The sequence below is a fragment of the Emydura macquarii genome, unplaced genomic scaffold (assembly GCF_026122565.2).
Source record: "Emydura macquarii macquarii isolate MOO-44397 ecotype Brisbane River unplaced genomic scaffold, CSIRO-AGI_Emac_v2 contig_705, whole genome shotgun sequence".
NCBI classification, from domain to species: domain Eukaryota; kingdom Metazoa; phylum Chordata; order Testudines; family Chelidae; genus Emydura; species Emydura macquarii.
Genome location: NW_027130842.1, coordinates 14,109,112 through 14,129,880, shown reverse-complemented (window position 1 = coordinate 14,129,880; position 20,769 = coordinate 14,109,112). Strand labels below are relative to the sequence as shown.

Below are 20,769 nucleotides of genomic sequence, written 5' to 3'. Positions count from 1 at the left end.
TCAGACCTTATTTGGATGACATAGCAATGAACTAGAGCGGGGAAGAGAATGGCAATTCCATTTCACAGAGAGTTTTGAAATTTGTTTTCCTTCCCATTTGGAACAACAAAAAAGGAAATTCGATATAAACCAGAAATCCGCCCCTCCCCCCAATTACATTTAGAAGAATCAAAACATTTTGATCATCTTGAAATTAAATTCTGCCTGGCAGGCTGAAGAGGAGCCGGGGCCCGGGAACTCTAATTGAGCTGGGAGCCTCAGACTTTAGGAAAGGTTTCCAGGCTTCTAGTTCCTTTTCAGCCTGGTAGGCAGGCTGCCCTCAAGCAAGGGACCGGCTGCTGAAGAACTGAAGTCTGGGAGCTGGGATTTCCAGGCTTTTGTCTCCTCATCAGGCTGCTAGGTGCGCTACTGAGGAGCTGGGCAGGTGAGCCGACAGCTTGTTTTGGAAACCTGCCTGGTGGGTGGGATTCCATCAGATCTATATCCAAACCAACCTGTCTTTGCAAAGTATTTCGATACTGACAAATTCTGCCTGAAAAAATGTTTTGTCAGAATTTTTCTGACCAGCTCCACAATGAACCGTACCCCCTACATTTTCTAATTCTTTGTCAGCCTTTTGTTCCCAGGATTCCTTCAGATGATTTTAATGTGAGTTGTGCAGATAATGCCTTGGAAACAAGTGTGTACTAGTTCTAGCTGTACTTCCCATTTTTTCCAGAAATATTCCCTATACTTTCTGTTTCTAACTGGGAGAAACTTTGTAAGTGCACTCGTTATATTTAGACTGTAATAACACCCCAGATGAATGTGGTTACAAAGAATAAATCTGGCTATTTAATGATCAGCTATATATTGTTGGGATTCCCTCTGAGACCTCTTTCCACTCAGCTTCTCAAGAACTCAGTGATTATCAATGAGAGCAACAGGAGTTGGAGTATGAGGGATGTTTATTTACCTTGTGTTGCAGCCACTGTTCTGAATAGAATTAATAACTCATGGGGTATGCCTGTCCATTTCTGCTGAACGGAGACAGAGTTCCTCTTTGTGTATTTTTGGAAGGTGACACTCCTCTTGCTGAATGGACAGTGTTCTCTGCAGTTGGCTTCCAGAGAGGGGATGAGGTGTTTCTTCTCTGTTCTGGGTGTGTGTCTTTTGCAAGGGATTTGTTTTGGGAGGGGGAGAGGGGGAATTTACTTTTACTTTTCCACAGAGGGAAGGAAAAATACTACAAATGGGGCCCCTACATTGTCTTCGTTGTCAGTCTTCCCTGGGCCTCAGCATCTCAGGAAGGGTTCTAGACAAGGCCTTTTTGCTGCATCACTGCTCCTTTCTTTCGTCCTCTGGACTATGAGGAGAATTTTGCATTTTAGAATGGAGTGCAGCTCTTGGGAAGGATTCCCTTAGCGCTATAACTTTACCCCCCAGCACCTACACTCACCAGCAATGAGCGTTCAGCAGCTGTTCTCCCCATTTTGGCAACCAGTGGCTTAGATTCCTCTGGCTTTGCTGTACAACTGTTTGAGGACACTCCAGCAGCTTCAGTAAAAGGGCTTTAGCACCTTCAGGATCACAATGACTTCTCCCCGCAAGCCTCTGATTCTCTGGCAACCCTGTTTGGGATGATTTTGAGGAGAGCAGCAAAGCAAATTTCAGAGCCAGGCTGCCAGTCAGCTCATCGGCTGAATGTGCAGCATGTTACAAGCTTTCTAGTGAGGGGGCTGCCCGTGTGGCTGACGCACGGGATTGAACCAGGGATCTCTAGACCTAAAAGCATGAGCGGCTACAGCTTGAACTAAAGAGCCAAACTGTTGTAGCTGAGGACTGTGACAACTCCTACCCTCTGTGGATCAGCACAAAAGGGATCCTATACCACACACTCACCAGTAGGTTACACGGGCAAGAGCAGATAAAGGGTAGAAAGATACCCCCAGTACAGTCAGCCCCCATAACAATTTGTTTTTGTCCCGAGCGCTTCAGGAATGGCTTTAGCACCAGCATCCTTATTCCCCTGAGTGCACTCTTTCCTCTTCCCTTTCTCTTCTGGGAGCCACCTATTCTTGGAACTGCTTCCTTCCGGCTTCCTCAGAAGTGCGTTCTCCAGCTGGATTGACAGCTCACTAATTGGTTATATCTACTGATCCTTTTCTGTTTGTGGTAGGAGCAGTGAATGTTGCCCCAGTTTTTCTTGCACTCCTCTCAAGAGGAGTCAGAAATCTTCTTTTGGGGAGACATCCAGGTGACATCCTTCAACCCATTGGAAATCAAGGATGCTAGAGGTATGCAATCCTCTAACTAAGCTGTGTAGAAATCTGTTAAATGCATTTTTTTTCTTCCAAGACTGGCCTCGATTTTATACCTATCACCACATTTAAAGGGCCATTTAGTCAGAACGGGTCATGCCATATCATTCTAGTCCAGGGTGCAGGTACTCTTCAGAAAAACATTAATGGTTGAGGATGCTTCAATGTAGAGTTCTTGTCCTTTAAAAAACAAACAGGGAATCTGTAGTTTTGCAGCTGCTTTATTGCATTTACATTTTGAAATGTCATTTAATTGCAGCCAAGATAGGGCAGGATGCAACTGTGTCAATATGGGGTACAGTACATGGGGAATTCAAAGTGTTCACCATTTGGGTCTGCACCTGGCTTGGTGGAACCAACTGATCAATCTAGTTTCTGACCTTCCTGGATACCGGTACTTCAGAAAAAATCTACAGATGTTCCTGCACCTCCTTTTACAAGTGAGATAGTCATCTGAGAATAGGGAAGTCCATACTAACCAAGAACGCCTCCAGTTGCCGAAAGGACATGTGTGTTGCTTCCTGGGTCCAGATGAGTCATTTGTTTTAAGATACATGGGGTTAAAGCTCATGTGACTTTACCCCTGTGTTGCTATAAGGACCTTACTCACAGGATGAGAGATGACTCGAGGACTGTTACGTAAGACTGACCTTGACACAAGCCAACGACAGACACGCCTCAAGCATATTAGGGTTGGTTGTTATGAAATTGTTAACGGTGCTTAAGTGAAATCTATGGCTAAGTTGTCGTTTAAAAAAAAATAAAGCTGTGACTAGTTTAATGTCCTCAGTCAATTCATTATCTACTGGAGCGTAAAGTCTTGCAGGCAACAACAACAAAAAAGGGGCTAGGGTAGTGCGAAATGTAAGAAAGGAAAACAAAAGGGAGAGAAGTCCAGAGCATTTGCCTACTCCAGGTTGTCTCACAACCTGATTCTAACCTGAGTGAAAAATGGCATTTCTTCAGCCAGTCTGTTTTAGAGTGTATGCTTTTCTGAGCAGGAGCTGAGGCATGCTCATTTTGGATGCTACCATAATATAAACAGAGTCACGTTACATACCTAAAGTGTTTGCTCCCAACCTGCAAGGCTTATTCCCTCTTTCTGGATGTCATCTGAAGGATGTTTGGAAAGCATCTTTGGCAGACTTGTGCCAAAAGTATTACAAACCAGCACACGCACTGTATTTTACAGCCTGTGAGAGACACGCTCACAGGCTCTGTGGCTTTTAAATTCTGCAAGAAAAATGCGATTAGTGGATTAGGGCTCCCCTTTGAGATGAGGATTGTGCGTACCTGTTTATTTCCTCTCTGTGTTTTCTTTGATCTTTGGCAGCGGTATCTCTGTTTTTCAGAATGGGAGCTGTAGTTGGATGGTAATCATTACAAGATATTTCTGATAAGCCACTTACTGTGTTTCTATGCTCATTGCATCATATGTTACTCACGTGCCATCTGGTTAATGTAGATCTTTGTGTAAGAACAGGGGTAAAGAGTATTAATACTTGGTGCTAGTCTAAACTCGCCTTGCTGCCCCCTCAGTCCCCCAATAGGTTTTCAATATCAATGATTTCTGAAAATGAAAACATTCATCTTTGAAAATAATCCCACTATGACAAATTGACCAATCAAAACTAGCATTACAAAAACTGAAAATGGACACTGAAAATCAATGAACCTTGTCAGTGAACAATTAACTGGCTAAATTTTTCATCAAAAGTAGTGGCTCAAGAATTTCAAAAAACAAAACTTTTTTGGGGGAGGAAAAACATAATAGTTTTAGGAATGCTTTAACTTTTGAAATAATGGCCTTGCTAAACAGGCCTTCTTTCATTTGAAAAATGTTAATCTGCTCTACTAATAAATTGTTGTCCCTAAAGGAAGTAGCTATGAATAAGTACACATGTGGAGCAGAATGGCTGAGTTATATTTAAAATTTTTTTTTTTTTTTTGCAAAACTACTTTTCTATTCATCACATTTTTCAGTTAGATTGGACTTTTGCTTGGCCACACTGACAGCCTAACTTTAAAAAGGCACAATTATTTGGATATAGGAATTTAGGAAGTGCCCAGTTACTTGGGCTGTGTACTCTTAAAGAGTGGCAAGTAGTGAGCCTGCATGTAGTGAGATGTATCCCACCATCACACCTGCTAATTGATCCTATTTTTCAATGTAAAAAAAACTGGGACGCTGTGATACGGGGGTGTCAAAGAAAAAGAAGGAGCTGTGAGATTTTGCGGCAGATGGGATCTGCTGCCCGAAATACCCTTTCTCGCGACATTTCTCGGCGGAGACTAGGATGGGGTGAGAATTCCACAGTCGGGTAATTCAAATGTGGCCCACTGGTGGAATTGAGTTTGACACCCCTAATGAAAATTCCCTGGGTGCACACCCTAATGAAAAGTGCTGCGCACGTCTATGGTTTGTGTGCTACTCAGGATCTGCTGCTGCATATCTACATGTCAGACTGTTACGTTTTGTTCCGACTGTTGCTCACTTGCCCGATCCATGATTATTATTACATGCTTTCATTGACAACTTACCTGCGTGTCTTGCTGCTGCTTTTTTGGCATTTTGGGATTGCTGTTCTGGGGTGCACCTGAGTGTAACATTACGGTAACAAGCGCTCCTATTCTGCAACCCATGCTGCCGGCACATCATTTCTGCTACTGACCGATGATACTTCACTTGAAGATTGGAGGCAGAGAGATTGATACTGGGAAAGAACAGTAAAGTGCTAATGGTGGGATATATGTGCTGATCATGCAACTCTGATGCTGATCGGTCACTCTTGCTGCAGAACTGCTTAGGCCAGTATCTGATCTGATGACACTGATATTTATGACAGACTTCCAGAGCCCAAGTCCTCCCTTGGCGTGGCTGTGCAGTACCTCAGTGAGCATTTTGGCACTGGAGTTTCTGGTCTGTTAAAGAGGAAGACATTTTCTGAAGCAGCAGCCCAATGAAACCATACATGAGTTTGCCTGACGTTTGCAGTGGTAGGCCCAGGACTGTGAATTTGGGGATCTCAGGATAGTCCTATTTAGGGATATTTTTGTGACTGGTGTAGCCAACAACCATCTGGGTGAATGGTTACTGGTGGAAGATGCTGACTCTTGATGCTGTAGTTGCTAAGACTGAGGCATTTGAGAGGATTCAGGCTGAAAGGGGTCCTATGTCTCAGGCTGCTACTACCTTTGTGTCTGCTCTTAAAACCTCAGCTGCTCTTTCTACTTCAGTTGCCTAGTGTCATATGATGCTACCTTAACCGGCTCCACGGCCTCATCAGCAAAAGGTGCCAGCTCCTTGCCATGGCAGTATGGTCACAAAGCCTGTTTCCCTGCATGCTGAACTAGAACTTCTAAGTACCAGGCTTGTGGGAAGGAAGGATGTGTTAAGTTAGTGTGCCGCGGTTCACAGGTTCACAACAAGGGAAGGCCTGAAGTGCCTACTGTGAATATGAAGCTTCACAAGGCCATCTTTACCAGGGACCCTGATGTTACCTTTAATATGATCTTCTCACGTGACAAAGTGCTGGAGCTGGTATCCCATATTGTAGAAATGAATGGTACACTGATGAAGTGAGCGGTGGATACAGGGAATGAAGTTTAACGTACTCCCTTCTAGGTTAGTTCATAATCTGGACATTTACCTGACTACAGTGCATACAAGTTTGGAATTGCTCTGCTTTGCAGACAGTGGGTGAAGCTGTACGCTCTGTGCTCTACAATGCATAGCGTTGACTTCAAAGTTGTGCCTGGTTAAAGATGCTGCTGTGCACACAGTTCCATTATTGTTCTACGATCTGTACTTACAGCTTGGCATTATGCATGAATTTTCATAGGACACGTCAGATGCGGTTAGGTTGGCTAGATTAGAAGGGGAAACCCAGCATATTGTTCAGAGACACCATTATTTATTTAACAGCCCTTTGCCTGCATGTCATGTACCTCCTGTGCTTGTGGACAAGATCCAAGCAGAACTGCAGTGCATGAAAGGTAATGGTATCATTTAAGATGTGGAGGAGCTCACCCCCAGTGATTGTATATAAGACGAATGGTAACATTTGACTTTGCTCAGATTTTAGGGTCCTTAATAAATATGTGGAACATGAGCAGTTTTAATTGCCAGTCTTTGAAGGGGTGACATGCCAAGTAAGTGGATCTCGGATTTCTCTGTTTTGGATTACTGATTGGTTATTGGCAAATACCTGAGGCTGAAAGTTTGCAGCTGTTATTGACATGTGGGAGGTACTGTTATCGATGTCTGTCTTTTGGTTTTAGTCTTTGTCCCTGAGATGTTTCAGAGAGTGGTCTCTTGGCTCCTTGATAATACTAGGATGGCATATTGCTATTTGGATGACATTTTCATCTTTGATCAGACCCTTCCTGAGCACAATGCTAGTCTGGACCCAACTCCAACAAGATGGCATAAAATTGAAGGCAGCCAAGTTCAATTTTGCAAAAGATTCTGTAGACTTTCTAGGTCATTCTCTGTCAGCCGAAAGTGTGAAACTGACACCTGAATGGGTACAAGCTGTTGCTTTACTAGTGTTAGCCACAGATCGTATGGGTTTACATTTGTTTCTTGGCCTAGCTTAATACATAGATGGCTGTGTTCTGCCCCATTTTAGTATCATTGCTGAGCTGCTGTGAGATTTAACTTAGGACCAGGGCCAGTTGGTTTGGACTAAAGAGGCAAAGCAGGCTTTATGAAATCCTGCGTCAAGTCCTCTGTCGGATCCAATACTATGCTTTTTGATCCAAAGAAGCCTGTAGCAGTTCAAATTGATGCCTTCAATTGGGGTCTGGGTGCAGTTCTGCTCCAGGAGGAACATCTGGTTATATTTGTATCCTGTACACTCACCCCGATGATGGAGATGGTTTTTGCTATTGTACACTTCAGTCTATTTAGTGGGAAGACATTTTACCTTTAGAAACTGATGATTTGCCAGTTTGGGGTCTCTATCGTAAGGCCATTGACCTGCTGAATGTGAGGCTGTAACAGTGGATTGTTCAAATACAGGTCTTGACTCAAGTTAACTAACATGAGGAAGAAGGTCTATGTGACTTAGATGCCTAAGTGTCGAAGTCACTTTTGGAAATGGATCTTTGGCTCTCAAGTTACTTAGAGGCTTTTGAAAATTTTACCTTCAGTCAAAGTCCTAGAAAAGATTTTTCTGAAACTGATTTCAGCCACTTGAGCACAAATGGCCCCTGTTAGCAATTCAGAAACCTTTTCATTGACAGTTACTTAAATCTCTTATCTTTCACTCAGAGGCTCCGAGTGTTCTACATCTGTGTAAATTCTCAAAATTAAAAAAAATAATAATAATAAAAGAAGAAGAAGAGAAGTCATAGGAAGACCTGTCACAACACAGTAATCACTATTGTTAATTGTTTGTTCAGTTATTCCCTTGGTTTTTGGTTCAGCATTTGATGCTCCTGCTTTAATTTGCTTGTGTAACTAAGATGTTTCCTCTCTTCCTGTTTATACTTGGATATGATTTCTAAACAGCCTTAACATTCTTTTCTATAGCATTATTAATTTATTTCTTTGGTTTTAGCTACTTTCATCTTTTTTAGTTTTGGTTTGAAACTGTTGGGGGCCAGACTCTGTATATATATTTTTTTGTTTACAGTTTTTATTTTCAAAATAAAACAAATATTACATATTAAACACAGGGGGGAAAAAGTACTAGCTATAGCGTTCCCTGAAGAATATACTTCCTTAAATTCCTGCTGCTGCTCATTTAAACAAAATACTATACTCTCTAAACTCTCCAGTTTACTGAAAGACTCTTTGATGTCCACTATTTTTGAGGGATTGGTTTTTTATAGTTAATTAGCTGCGCCCTAGTAAAGTTATTGTGGCTTTCTTCTGTCCACTAAGTTGCTTTGATTTTTCCCCTGACACAAATATTGGAATATTGTTCTCCAAAATCATACTGACTCTGAAATTGATATTATCTGAACTGGTGGCCTGAAATCTGGAAAGAGATTCTCTCTTTGGGAGAGAAATCCCTGCTGCACTATGTCTCCCTTAACATACCATGGCCAAGGACTTAATGTTGCACTACTTCTCCCCACCAAAAGTGGACACCAAGTTGGCTTATGGGAGATATAGTTCAGCTGGGGATCCCAGCCCATAGAGAAGAATGGGGACATGAGGAACAAATTAAACTCCCATGAGACACTACTACTCCCATTTTTGGCCAAAAATTCAATCTGAAAACTCTACATTTCTGATGGAAAAATGTAGATTAAAAAAAAAAAATGCTTCATTTTCATCAAATTTCTACAGGGAAATTTTTTTAAGACTAGCTCTACCCATTTCTTAAATCAAAATTTAATCTCAAACTGTTATACTGCAGATCCTGAAAAAAGTCTTGATGAAGTTACCTCAGGTCCAGATCATTGTTTTACTTCGCAGCTAGTACAATTGCATCATATACCACACCATTATGTTTGAAGAACATAACTCTTGTAAACTTAGGCAATTCAGAACAATTTTGACAACTATTTTCCCCTTTCACTGAGATTTATGCTGTAAAAGTGTGGCTTGGATCTTAACTAAACATATCTTTTTTCTTTGTTTCAGTTTCCCCCCTGGGTTTTGGAATCCTACATGGCTGCTGATGGCAATGCTCTTGTAAGTATATTGCAAATTTTGGCTAGAGCCATTAGTCGCAGGATGGGTTGAGAAAAGTGCCCCACTTCTGTATGTACTTCTGCTCTCCAAAAGGCTGAGGTCACTGTCAGTCTTTGAATAAATTCTTGCTTATTGATTGAGGCAGCCAATGAGATTGTCACAACTTAGTCCAGTCCTGCTTTCTGGAGAAGCATCAGTCTGTTGTGATTGGATCCAATAATCCCATGTGCTTCTAAGCCCTCTGGGTCTGGGCAGTGACTCTGGTCACCGTTCCTAGTTCTGGGTCTCTTGACACTCTCTCAGATTCAGACCCAATGTCTGACACTCTCTTTGGGCAGTGGTACCCCACCATCTAGTAGCAGAGACTCTGAAACCAGTGCCTCAGTGCTCCCAAACCCCCAGTTGCTTACACACATTCTCCCAGAGATCACCTGCTGTGGGAACCCTGGTTTTCTACTTACATCCTTCAGGGATAACATGGCAGTAAAGCAAGGAACACAGGCTTAACAAAGGAATGTGTTACATATTCACTCTCATACTTTCACACATTGCTTTAGGTGGAATTGGGAAGGAATTTTCCCCCAATCAGATTGGGCAGTGACCTTGGGGATTTTTCACCTTCCTCTGCAGCATCTGGGTGTGGGTCACTTGCCCAGGATTATCTGGGTATATCTCACTTGATTCTTTCCCCACCATTGTGGGGCCCTCAGACACTAATGCATCTCAGTCCCTCCAGCACAAAATAGTCTAGTCTCCTGTGAGTTGTAATACTTTGGTCTCATTTTGGTTGTTGAATTAGTGTACCGGTATTGGATGGTGTTGGTGGCCTGTGCTATACAGGAGGTCAGACTATGATCTGGTGGTCCTTTCTGTCCTTATATCTCTTACAATCTACTCTTAAAACACAAGATATTTACAGGATGCCTTAGGCCTGGTCTACATTTGGAATTTAGGCTAGTGCTCAGTGGTGTGAAAAGTCCACACCCGTCGGTGCTGTAGCTATGCCAAGAGACCCTCCAGTGTAGATAAATATATGTTGATGGAAGAGTGTTTCTGTTGAGGTAGATAACATTGTTCAGGGAGGTGTAGTATTCCTAGAGCAACAGAAAAATCCCTTCCATTGGTGAAGGCTGAGTCTATGCTATGGAGTTATGCTGGCATAAACTCCATAGGGCAGGCATACTCAAAATCTGTCCACCAGATGTCAAGTTCCTGGTATCAAATGAATGCTCAAAGCCACACCAAAGGCTACATTCTAGACACAGATTGAAAATACAACATGATGTTCACAAAACCAAAATGGAATCCATCAGTTGACACAGACATATCCTCCGAACCGTCACATCTCTATAAGTTCCTGCCTATTGACTGGGTTGGCCAGCGAGATACGTGAATGTGAGCTAGTTTGAGCATTACCTTTTCATCAAGCTACATCGTGTGCATGTGTGTATTTGCATTCTGCAGAGCTCTGGATAGTAAAGCCATCAATTTGCAGTCTACTTTTAGGTGCAGAGGTTCTAGTAGGCCACAGTTCCACCATTGCCCACCATATTCTTCATGTGTAAACTACAGTGGAAAAAGATTCCAGCATTGTCAACTGCAAGCAAAACTCAGGAGTCAGGTTGCACAAAATCACGAGTGGCTTAAAAATAATAAGATTTTAAAAAATAATAAATTTTGGATTTGGTTTATCCATCATCCCACTTTGGGCCCATTAAGGGATTCTTTTTTTAGCTTTCCTCCTTGAAGGATAATGAAAACTAAGATTCTCACATAAATTGATTCCAGGAGCTTGGGGCTTTAAGAAACATATCAAATATCATGTGACTCATAATGAAATCATGACAGTTGGCACACTATAGTCTTGCACTGCGTCAGTGAGTGCACCGTATGTAATCCATATTGTCTCTTCTGACATGGCTACTATACCACTGATTTGGACCATCAGTTTTATTGGTTATGATTGGGTGTGTTTTTATAGAGTTTTTCAGTGGTTTGTCATTGTCCTGAAAAACTCCTCCTTGTTAAAAGTATTTGTCTCTCGGTCTGAAATTAAACTTGCAAACTTGAAAATCACAAGTGGCTCTTTACTGATGATTCCTTGTGCTACCCAGTGAGTATCCTGAATTGAAAGATTCCCTACACACAGTGGCATGGATATTTTTCAGAAAGGAAACTTCAATCTGATTTTTGGAGAACTATTTACTAGTACTACCCAGTGTCCTGTGTGCTTTGTAACAAGCTGAACCTAAATTCTGCAAGTCTCTGGATTCTTTCTCATTCTAGGAAGGCAGACTGAAAGTTCAGTGGTAGATTAATTTAAATTAAGAAATGGGAGTTTCAATAATATTAAAATGAGTTCAGTGAGGATAGCTCTTTTTTTCCATGTTAAATTTATTAGCTTTGTGACAATGAAGGGGTATCAACTTTTCAATTTTTTTAAAAAACGGAGCTGAAATTCTGGAGCACGGAGAGGGGAGATTGCATGACAAATTCCACTGCTACAGAGTCCTAGAATACAGGGACCCTTGACCATGCCCGTGACCTGTTAGGAATAAATGGAATATTTCTTAAAGGAAAAGATAATGCTCCTGTTCTGATTTTTATATGATTTTTTTAACACGTAACCAAGGCTGTTGGGTTTGTGAAAACAGAGCACACTAATCACAGGTTTCATGTTTTTCATTTAACAGGAACGTTCATGGCTTTTTGCTATAGCCTACTAGAACCATAGAAATCGGTACCAGATATGTATGTTAATTCATGACGACTGTAATCCATGCCCAGATCCCAATGTGGGATTGTTGCCTCCATTGTATTGACCAGTGATTTGTCCACTTCAATTAAAAATGATTCATGCAATGGGGATTCTATTTCTTCCCTCAGGCCAGTCCATGGTCTAAGCTATTTTGGACTAGCTCAGCTGGAGAGCTGCTTCTACATCAGATAGTTAGAGAGAGCCACATACTGTCACAGTGTTGCAATCTTATCATCACAACATCTCATTCATTTGGATATAGATGAAGCATCATCTTTACAGCATTACGGCAATATCCCAACATCATTCTCACTGCCTGGCTTCTGCGTAAGAGGTGCTATTTCATCTTCCTCTTTCTTCATCCCATCCTGGTTGTGAGGTAGGAGGCATTCGGTCCAAGGGAGTAGTCCTTGCAGTTCTTACTATCTCCCTATGGAGATACAACTTCCTTTGGAGAGAAGTCTTCAGGGTCAGCCTATTTGGGAATGGAAGAACATCAGTGGCTCCCACATAACTGGTCTATTTGTTCATTGTTTACCCTATTGCCATGGAGAATTGTCCTGAGAGAAACACCCAATGGACCACAGTATAAATAAAAAATATGGAACACATGATGATTAACATGAGTCTGGGATTATTCACTCTTGGCAAAGCCATCCACAAGTGAGTTAGGTAGGTCATCCCAAATAAGCACCAGTAAAATCTTTATGATGTATGATGTATGTGCTATCAATGTTACAGAGAAAAATATTTAGAAAATTTCTGAAGTTTTTAAAAACGTGATTTTGAGATACATTTTGTGTCCTTGCGCCTATAAAGCGGTCTCTTAGTTGCCATGAGTTCAACTGTACATGGAACCATGAAAACCTTCCAAAATGGCATAAAATACAGTTTCTCTCCCTAGAGCTAATATACTGTAACTTAAAAGGCCGATATTTTGCCAAGTTAGGTGGTTAAAGATACGTTACAGTCCTTTGTCACATAGTTCTGCAATTCAGCAGATGAATATCATTTCTTCATAGCTGGGTTGTGTGTGTGAACAAATATCAAAATACTTAGCTTGTATACATTTTTCACTGAGAAAGCTGAATGTTTTAACAAGGATAAGTATCATTGTCCCCATTTTATAGCTGGGGAAACTGAGGCAAAGAGCTGCCAGTTGCATTGCCTGCGGTAACACAGGAGGTCAGGGTAGAGCTAAGAATAGAACCCAGGACTTCTGATTCCTAATTCTCTATTCTCTGGACCCCACTTCTTGTATGTTAGGTTATGTCTACACTGCACAAAATGGTGAGTTCTTAACGAGGGTTAATTCACTCAGGTTAAAATAGCAGTGAAAACACAGCAATTCTGTTTTTAATTTGAATTGGCAGCTCAGATTCAATCTCAGGCTCCTTTATGGGCTTTAACTCAAGCTGATAACCCTTAGTTTCATTTCCATTATTTTTCAATAAGGAAAATGCATTTTCCATATAATATTGTTGGATAAAATATATTATATGGATATGTAAAATATGCAAATGAATGCATATAATTAAATACATAAAATATTTATGGGCTGACATAATAAACTAAGCATATTTCTACATGATGGTTAGGAAAATCAGCCAAATGTGGACAATATTTTTTTTTTAGTATTGAGACACTATCCTCCTATCTGTAACGTAGTCTGTCAACATCTTACTCACAAAGGGGGGAGATACATGTGCTACAAAGAAAAGGGAGGGAAAATGCAGTGATATTTTTGTTTTTATTATTTGTTTACAGTAGTGCCCAGAAAGTGCTAAGGGCTCAATTATAACAAAATACCTGACATGTATTTTTCACCCCAGCATGTTAGTAATTACCCCTAATAGAAGCAGTGAGACTTATCATGTTGCAGTCTTTTAACTATTTTACCCCAGAGAACATTATGCAATTCACACTGACGTGCAGTCAGAGAGAGGCTGCCTGTGGGTGTGAAACAGGAAGCACTAGTGGATAGATTTATATATATAATAGTGCTACATTGGTTCTTGTTCAACTGCACAAACATCAGTTTTAATTAACATATTTTATGCTTCAGCTACTAGCTTCCCTTTAGCTGCAAGTGGATTTTTAGATTCCATCCTCCATATAAACACTATCTCTTCCAGTCCCCCCCAGCCTTTCTTTACAAATGTTGTAACACAATCTGAAATTTCCTTGCTTTCCTTCCTGCATTTCTTGTAGGTTCCCTTGCGTCAGAAGACAAAACAGAAAAGTCAAGGTAACAGATCTTTTCCCTCCTCTTTTATTCCTCTTTTAAAAGTGTGTCTTGTTTGTGGGAGGTCGAGGTTTTTGTATCACCGTTTAGCTGGTGAAGGACTGTCTTTTAAACTCTGCTTATTTTTGCATTGATTCTGAAAAAAATGACGGCATGCTGTTCATTTGGACTAAACCCTTGTGGTATGTCAATAGACACAGAGCTGGAGATTCTAGAGTGAGACAAGGAGAGAGAGAGAGAGAGAGACATGCAGCTTTTCATTTAGTTGGAAGCTAGTCCTCTCTAGCTGTGACTTAAATAGATCTATCATTTTTTAATGCACTTGTAAGAAGGATGAGACACATTTTTATCTAGTATGTTTTATTTTAAAATATTTCATGTCTTCTTTGTGTTATCTTAAGAGTAATCAGTAATTATTTTCTGAGAATATCTTCTCATTTTATTTCTGTACATTAGAATGCCTTTTAAATGAATGTGTAACTACTTTAGCAGACATCATAAAACTAAATGACTATTTGACTTCTGTGTGAGTTTTAAGAGACAGTTGAATGATTGTTAATATAGCAAATGTAGATTGACTGACATATTTAATTTATTTAGTACTGTACTTTTAAACAAGCAGAACCATTTATTTTAAATGGCACAGGGATTGTTATAATGAGTCGACGGAGGATATCGTGTAAGGACCTAGGACTAGTTGATTACCAGGGATGGCTCTACAAGAAAAAGGAAAAAGGACCTTTCATTGGCAACAAATGGAAAAAGTTCTGGTTTGTGCTGAAGGGATCATCATTATATTGGTACAGCAGCCAATTGGTGAGTACAATAACCTCTTAACTGTGTGTGAGTGACTGAGCAGGGACAGCTGGCACTGTGAAGGGAAAGGTTGGGGCAGATCTGAAGTATAATTTGGAGATGTATAAATAATCAGGCTTACTTATTTTTTGTTCAGCCTCAAGATTTCTTGTAAAATGAACAAACGCTAGAACCTTGCTGCAATATTTTCTTGTTCTGAAGCACTTGTGAAACATGGACTTGTACAATTTATTTCTTTTAAGGGGTGTTCTTCACTGGTTCCCTTGTCATTTAAATTCTGGAACGAACTAGCCAATTTGAGAAAGTTACAGGCACTTGCTATTAAGGAAAGGGCAGCACTCTCCTTGTGTTCTCAACTGAACTAATTGCTTAATTTTAATCAGGGGACTTTCTTTTTTCCCCCACCTCCATCTTGAACCTTGCTTGACCTGTCTTTTACTCTTCTTTTGATATTGTTGTCTGATAGGAAAGCAGATGTCAGAATTACAGTTTGGCCAGTTCATTATGGTATTATCTCTTGTCTTTCTTTTGTCACATCCAGTGCTCTGTAATTAAACTGTTGTGTGTCCTGCTAATTTCTAACTTGCTGCTCTGGTGTGTCAATGATAAAGGGCCAGATCTGGAGTGTTTAAAGGCAGGAGTACACTGCTCTTCAACTCAAGAGGCAGCTTTCAGTTCAGATGATGAACTTTCCCTAAAAAAGCTGGTACATCTTTTCTGTTTATGACAAATCCTCTGCTTTCCCCAGACATTCCCTCTTCCATTACAAAGTGAATGGGAAGCAGCCTACGATGGAGATAATGATCCTGGATTTTTGTGATCAACTGAAATAAGAAATAATTTGAAATAAAAAATGTGTCACGGAAGCAGAGTTAAATACTGCATAATTGCCTCTCTATTGACACGATCAGGTGATCTCTACTGTAACCAGTCACCCAGAACTGGTGCTGTTGAGCTAAGATGCTTTATCTGGATTTTTGATGAAAGATTATGTCTTGTGTGCAAAGACACTGCATGTACTGGAGAGTGAATGCATCTATTTTAGACCATTTTGTTGTGACCTTACTTGATTAGGCAGGGCTAGCATCTCGCAGTTGCTGACCAGGAGGACACAAGTTGGAGCATTTCCCCCTCCCGTTTACTCCTGCTGCGTTCATGTGTCCCATGGATCTGGCACAAAAGCTCCTACTGTATTTTGTTGTGGACACCTGACCTGAGGAAGCCCAGAATTTGGAGGAGTAAGGGAATTAGGCGACTATGACAGCGTTATGGACTGGAAACATGAAGTTGAGTTGCTGAATAGCGAGTGCTTAGGTTGTCTAAATGCAAATAGCTGTTCTGCTGAAAAAGGGATGTCTTGGGCCAAACAAGGTATAAGATGTTTCTGAAACCCTTGTTTACAATTACAACATTCAACAGTTAAGTGTCGTCTAGGATTTCATGTCAAAGTAATCACTGAAACCACTCGTTTAAAAAAATATTTTAAACCTTTTATCAAAGAAAGCAGCTACAATATTTTTAAAAAGTAAAGTATTAAGTAAGGTTTTCATTTCAGCATCCCTTTAGCTGTAGAGAGTTCTTTTATAGAGACAAACCCTTACTGAGGGTCTCATTATATACTATTAACTGTTCTTTTAGAGGAAAAGAGATGACAATTGAGGTGGTTTGGAGAAGTTATTGTTGAAGTCCAACTCCTCTTTCTTTAAGACAAAAAGATGACAAGCACACACACATGAGGAGAGAAGAATAACAAAGATAGAAGATGCAGCTTCTGCCTCTGCTGCTGAATCTTAGGGCTTGTCTACACTTACCTCAGAGATTCAGCAGCAGCAGTCTACCAGAGTTATGCAAACTACAACAAAAACTTCCGTAACTCCCGTCGACTTCTATGCTTCTGTTCTTTGCTCCGTCTTCAATGCACTGGGCTGACAGGAACCGTGTTCCCGTTGACACAGCGCTACACCTCTTGAATAGGTGGTCTTAATACGTCAGTTTCTGGATCAACTGAGCGGGTCTTCACTGACCGCTCAGTTGATCCAGATAAGTCGATCTGACGGTGGCGAATTTGCCGCCTTCAGTGTAGACATAACCTTACTTTCAGCCTTGATGCTGGAGAAACGTGGGCATATCACATAGTTTTATCAGCCACTCTGAGACATGTCAAACTTGTACCAGTGTTGGGCAGTTTAAGGCACTGCTTTTAGCTGCTTCTCTGGGCACCACCTCATAGCAGTATTGCAAAAGTTGTCTTGCCTCCTAAACAGAATCTTTTTAGACAGAAAGTAAAAGGAAAGAGAGAGATAGGAAAGAGGAAAAATAAGGCTGGGAAGGAAATGAACACATGAGGTAGGGGAACGCAAATCTCATCTATCTGGTGGAGGTGGTGATATCATCAGTTCCCTCCTCCTGGCTTGCTCTGTTCAGGTCTCTCTCATAGGATCAGGATGACGAAGGCCCAGCAGTGTCATGGTGGATCTTGGGATCTGAGGAGATGGTGGAGGCAGCAGCCCTGGTCTCCTTCCAGTCCATGTCCCACATCCTTGGTTGTCATTGGCAGTGTCTTGGGCCAAATAAGAGATAAGATGTTATAATGTCCACAGAGGGGTGGCTACCTTATTTAGTTAATCAATCAAAACACAGTTAAGTGATTTAGACTTTCCTCCCATTTCGAGACTCTTTCAGCTCATTGTCATATCGTAGAATCAAAGAAGATTAGGGTTGGAAGGGACCTCAGGAGGTCATCTAGTCTAACCCCCTGCTCAAAGCAGGACCAACCCCAACTAAATCATCCCAGCCAGGGATTTGCCAACCTGGGCCTTAAAGACCTCTAAGGATGGAGATTCCACCACCTCCCTAGGTAACCCATTCCACTGCTTCACCACCCTCCTAGTGAAAAAGTTTTTCCTAATATCCAACATAGACCTGACCTACTATCAATCTGCAACTTTATGGCAGGAGCCTTGAAGACCCCTTATCACGGTTCTTTTAATTTAAGCAATCCAGTTTATACTGGTCTGTTTATAAAAATCAACAAATGTTGGGGACAAACAATTTTATGTAACAGGCTGAGTTGGACTGTTGTTACCTTGGACAACTTAAAGTACAGGCCTCTGTCCAACATAGCTTTAGACAGTGGTCAGCAAAATCACATCAACTAAAGGATGTCAAAGGAAGTTTCTTGCTGGGGCTAGTCACTTACATTTATTAGGTCAAAGTCATTCCAGATACAGTTTGATTAATTTTAATGGAGTTAATGTAGGGATATATTTGGCCCATCATATTTTATAACTTAGTGAATATTTCCACCTCTCCATTTATTTTTAGAAATGCTTGTTAATGTCTTGGTCACTTAATCACTCTTGCTCCTAAATGCAAATACATGAAGCAAAATAAAGGTGAAGTGTTGTGGACCAGCATATAATAGATTCTGCTGGTTTCTTACTGACTTGTTGAAAGATATTATGGACCCAATTCTCCTGTGTGCTAGCAGTTTTTATATTGGTGCAATTGTATTACCTTCAGTGGAGTTAATCCTGACTTAACACCAGTGCAACTGACATAAGAATCAGGCTCTATATGTTTTAAAGAAGAGAAAATCATATTTCTACCACTTTCAGCAATTAGAATATTCTGTAGTTTCAACACTGTGGAGATTAGCTGCTATATGTCAGACAGTAGGGATGCAACAGAGTCACTTTCCACGTCAGCAATCTAAACACTCAACTCAGATTATTATATAAAAGGGCCTTTAAACATAGGCCTTTTTTTTAGACATTCACAACCTAATGAAGAGGGTTGAGGGCAGAATCAAGCTGTGGTCAAATGAATGAAATCCAATTAGCTTTGCTATCTGTGGTTCTGTATGACCAGTTTGTTTATTTTAAGAAGCAAGAGGTTTTTTAGTTTTCTGTAGAAGCTATAGTCAACCAGACACTGACAACAGTAGCATAGCAACCACAGTGTGTTGGGAATGGCCTTTTTCTAGTATGACTAGAGAAAAATAAGAATTGGGTGGAATCTGTAACTGAATCTATGTTTATATTTTCTCAAGTTAGAGTGGGTATTCTCCCCAATCCCATAGTGGATCCCGTGCTCCTGATTAAATCTATCCTGTGGCTTCATAAACTCTGGAACTCTCTGTTGGTCTGGCTATTGTGCTCAAATATTGCAAGTTCTGGGTCTTCCATAGAAAAAGGAATGGGGAACGAATGCATTCTGGTACACTGCTGGTGAGATTTGAAGACAGCAGCTGGGCAATCTCAACAGAAACAATGTCAGATCTGTGACTTCAATTAAAAGGTTGAGGAGAGGCAGGTAAGGTAGTCAGAGGTCATCTCGGGAGTTAGATTGGGTAAAGGAAACTGAGAAGGATCTGATTGTGTTGAAAGTTGAGAATGAGAACTGGTTTGGGAGTAAGTGGAGCAATCTTAATATAAATTAGTCTGATAAGCATTGGAACTTATCCGGATTGAACTTCAGACATCTTTGAGAATCTCTCATTGCTAGTCTCTAGTTCCCTCTTTTTGTTGCTGTTCTGTACAGATGGACGGTTCTAAACTGAACTTTTAAAAAGAACATCGTCTGGGTCTGCCTCTCCCTAGCAGTTTTAGTTCTAGTCTGGAGCATTCATACTGAAACTTTGTGAGTGGGGCATTACTTCTGCATGGGAAGAAAAACATCAATATAAATAATGCTGGTGCTAGGCTGCTGTTTCATCTCATGCCTTTCTCACACATGCACATGTGATTCACTGGAAAGTGGGAAACTAATCAACTGTTTGTTGTATATCTCTAGGACAACTTGTGTGACTTTCAGTGGTTGGACAAAACTTCCAAGTTCCCTTCTGCAGCTGTGCACGTTGTGTTAGAGACCAGGACTTGGAATAATGTCATGAGGAATTAGTTTAGAAAAATCTTCTGGTGTATATAGTAAATGGGGTCCAGGTGCTGATGGACTCTCTGTTTATCCTTAAGTCTTGCTTTAATTAATTGTATTTAAATTGTGCTCATCAGACCATTGGTACTGACAAAACGTCATTGCCTTCTGCTGACTATTTGTTGGACTATGTAAAATGAACTGGAGATTTCAATCTGATGCCTAGCAAGCCTGGATAAACATTACAACAATTATCCACAACTGGCCATCTTTTTGGTGAACTTATCAGAGAAGCAGAACATTGAATAGACATTGAGGTTGAACTTCTCACTCACGCTTACAAATGGTCCCCACTCCAGCCATAACTGAAGCATACTGATGAAGCTCACAAAAAACAGTTTGTACAGTCAAGGCTCTGCTGTTCTGTGGATGAAATGATAGCACTGGAGTTTGAAGTTATCAATTTTGCACCTTTCCCCACATCTCTCATGTTCTCTCTCAAAGTGTCAAAACTAAATAACACTTAAAAAGTAAAGATAAGAATCCAAAACCTTAGAAGAAATGATACAACCTATTAAAGTAAATGGGAAATTGGCTTAGTCTCTTTCACTGGAATCCTGTGTTTTGCATCTATCACAAATAGAATTATTTTTTTTTTAATAAAGTTTTCCCAAAGAAGTTGCCATTAATGAGCCTGTTTTTCTGTTTTGCAACAAATCTGGTGGCATTTTTTAATCAAAATATTTTTTCAAGATTTTTATAGATATTTTTGTTTGCCAAAATCTCAGATGATTAATAATATTTTATAAATTTCTTTAAAAATTGCAAAACATTAAAACTAAAAACCAGATGGGTATATTTCAAACCCATTGAAATGAATAAAGCTTAAATTCCAATCTTTTTCACAAGCCACATTTTAATTTTTTTTACCAGCTGTAGTCACTCACTTTTCAGTACGATGGCTGCTTCCTATACTAGTCTCTAACATATCAGTGGTAATTTTTTTAAAAATGCACGTCCCAATTTATTCATGATGACACATTTTGATTTGTGAACTTTCAAATTATTGGGCAGCTTGCCCAATATGTAGGGCAACCCAGCTTAAAACCACAATCGAACAGTTTGT

The 20,769-nt window shown here is 40.4% G+C and overlaps 1 protein-coding gene across 1 annotated transcript in view; it reads left to right on the top strand.

Annotated features, from left to right (window-relative positions):
• IPCEF1 (interaction protein for cytohesin exchange factors 1) overlaps positions 1-20,769 on the top strand; it is an 89,310-nt gene that overhangs the window by 33,239 nt on the left and 35,302 nt on the right. The window contains exons 2-4 of the mRNA XM_067542441.1: positions 8,899-8,949; positions 13,919-13,955; positions 14,599-14,768. Of these exons, the coding sequence (XP_067398542.1) occupies positions 8,926-8,949; positions 13,919-13,955; positions 14,599-14,768 (231 nt within the window). The 5' untranslated portion in view covers positions 8,899-8,925. The remainder of the gene's footprint in view (positions 1-8,898; positions 8,950-13,918; positions 13,956-14,598; positions 14,769-20,769) is intronic.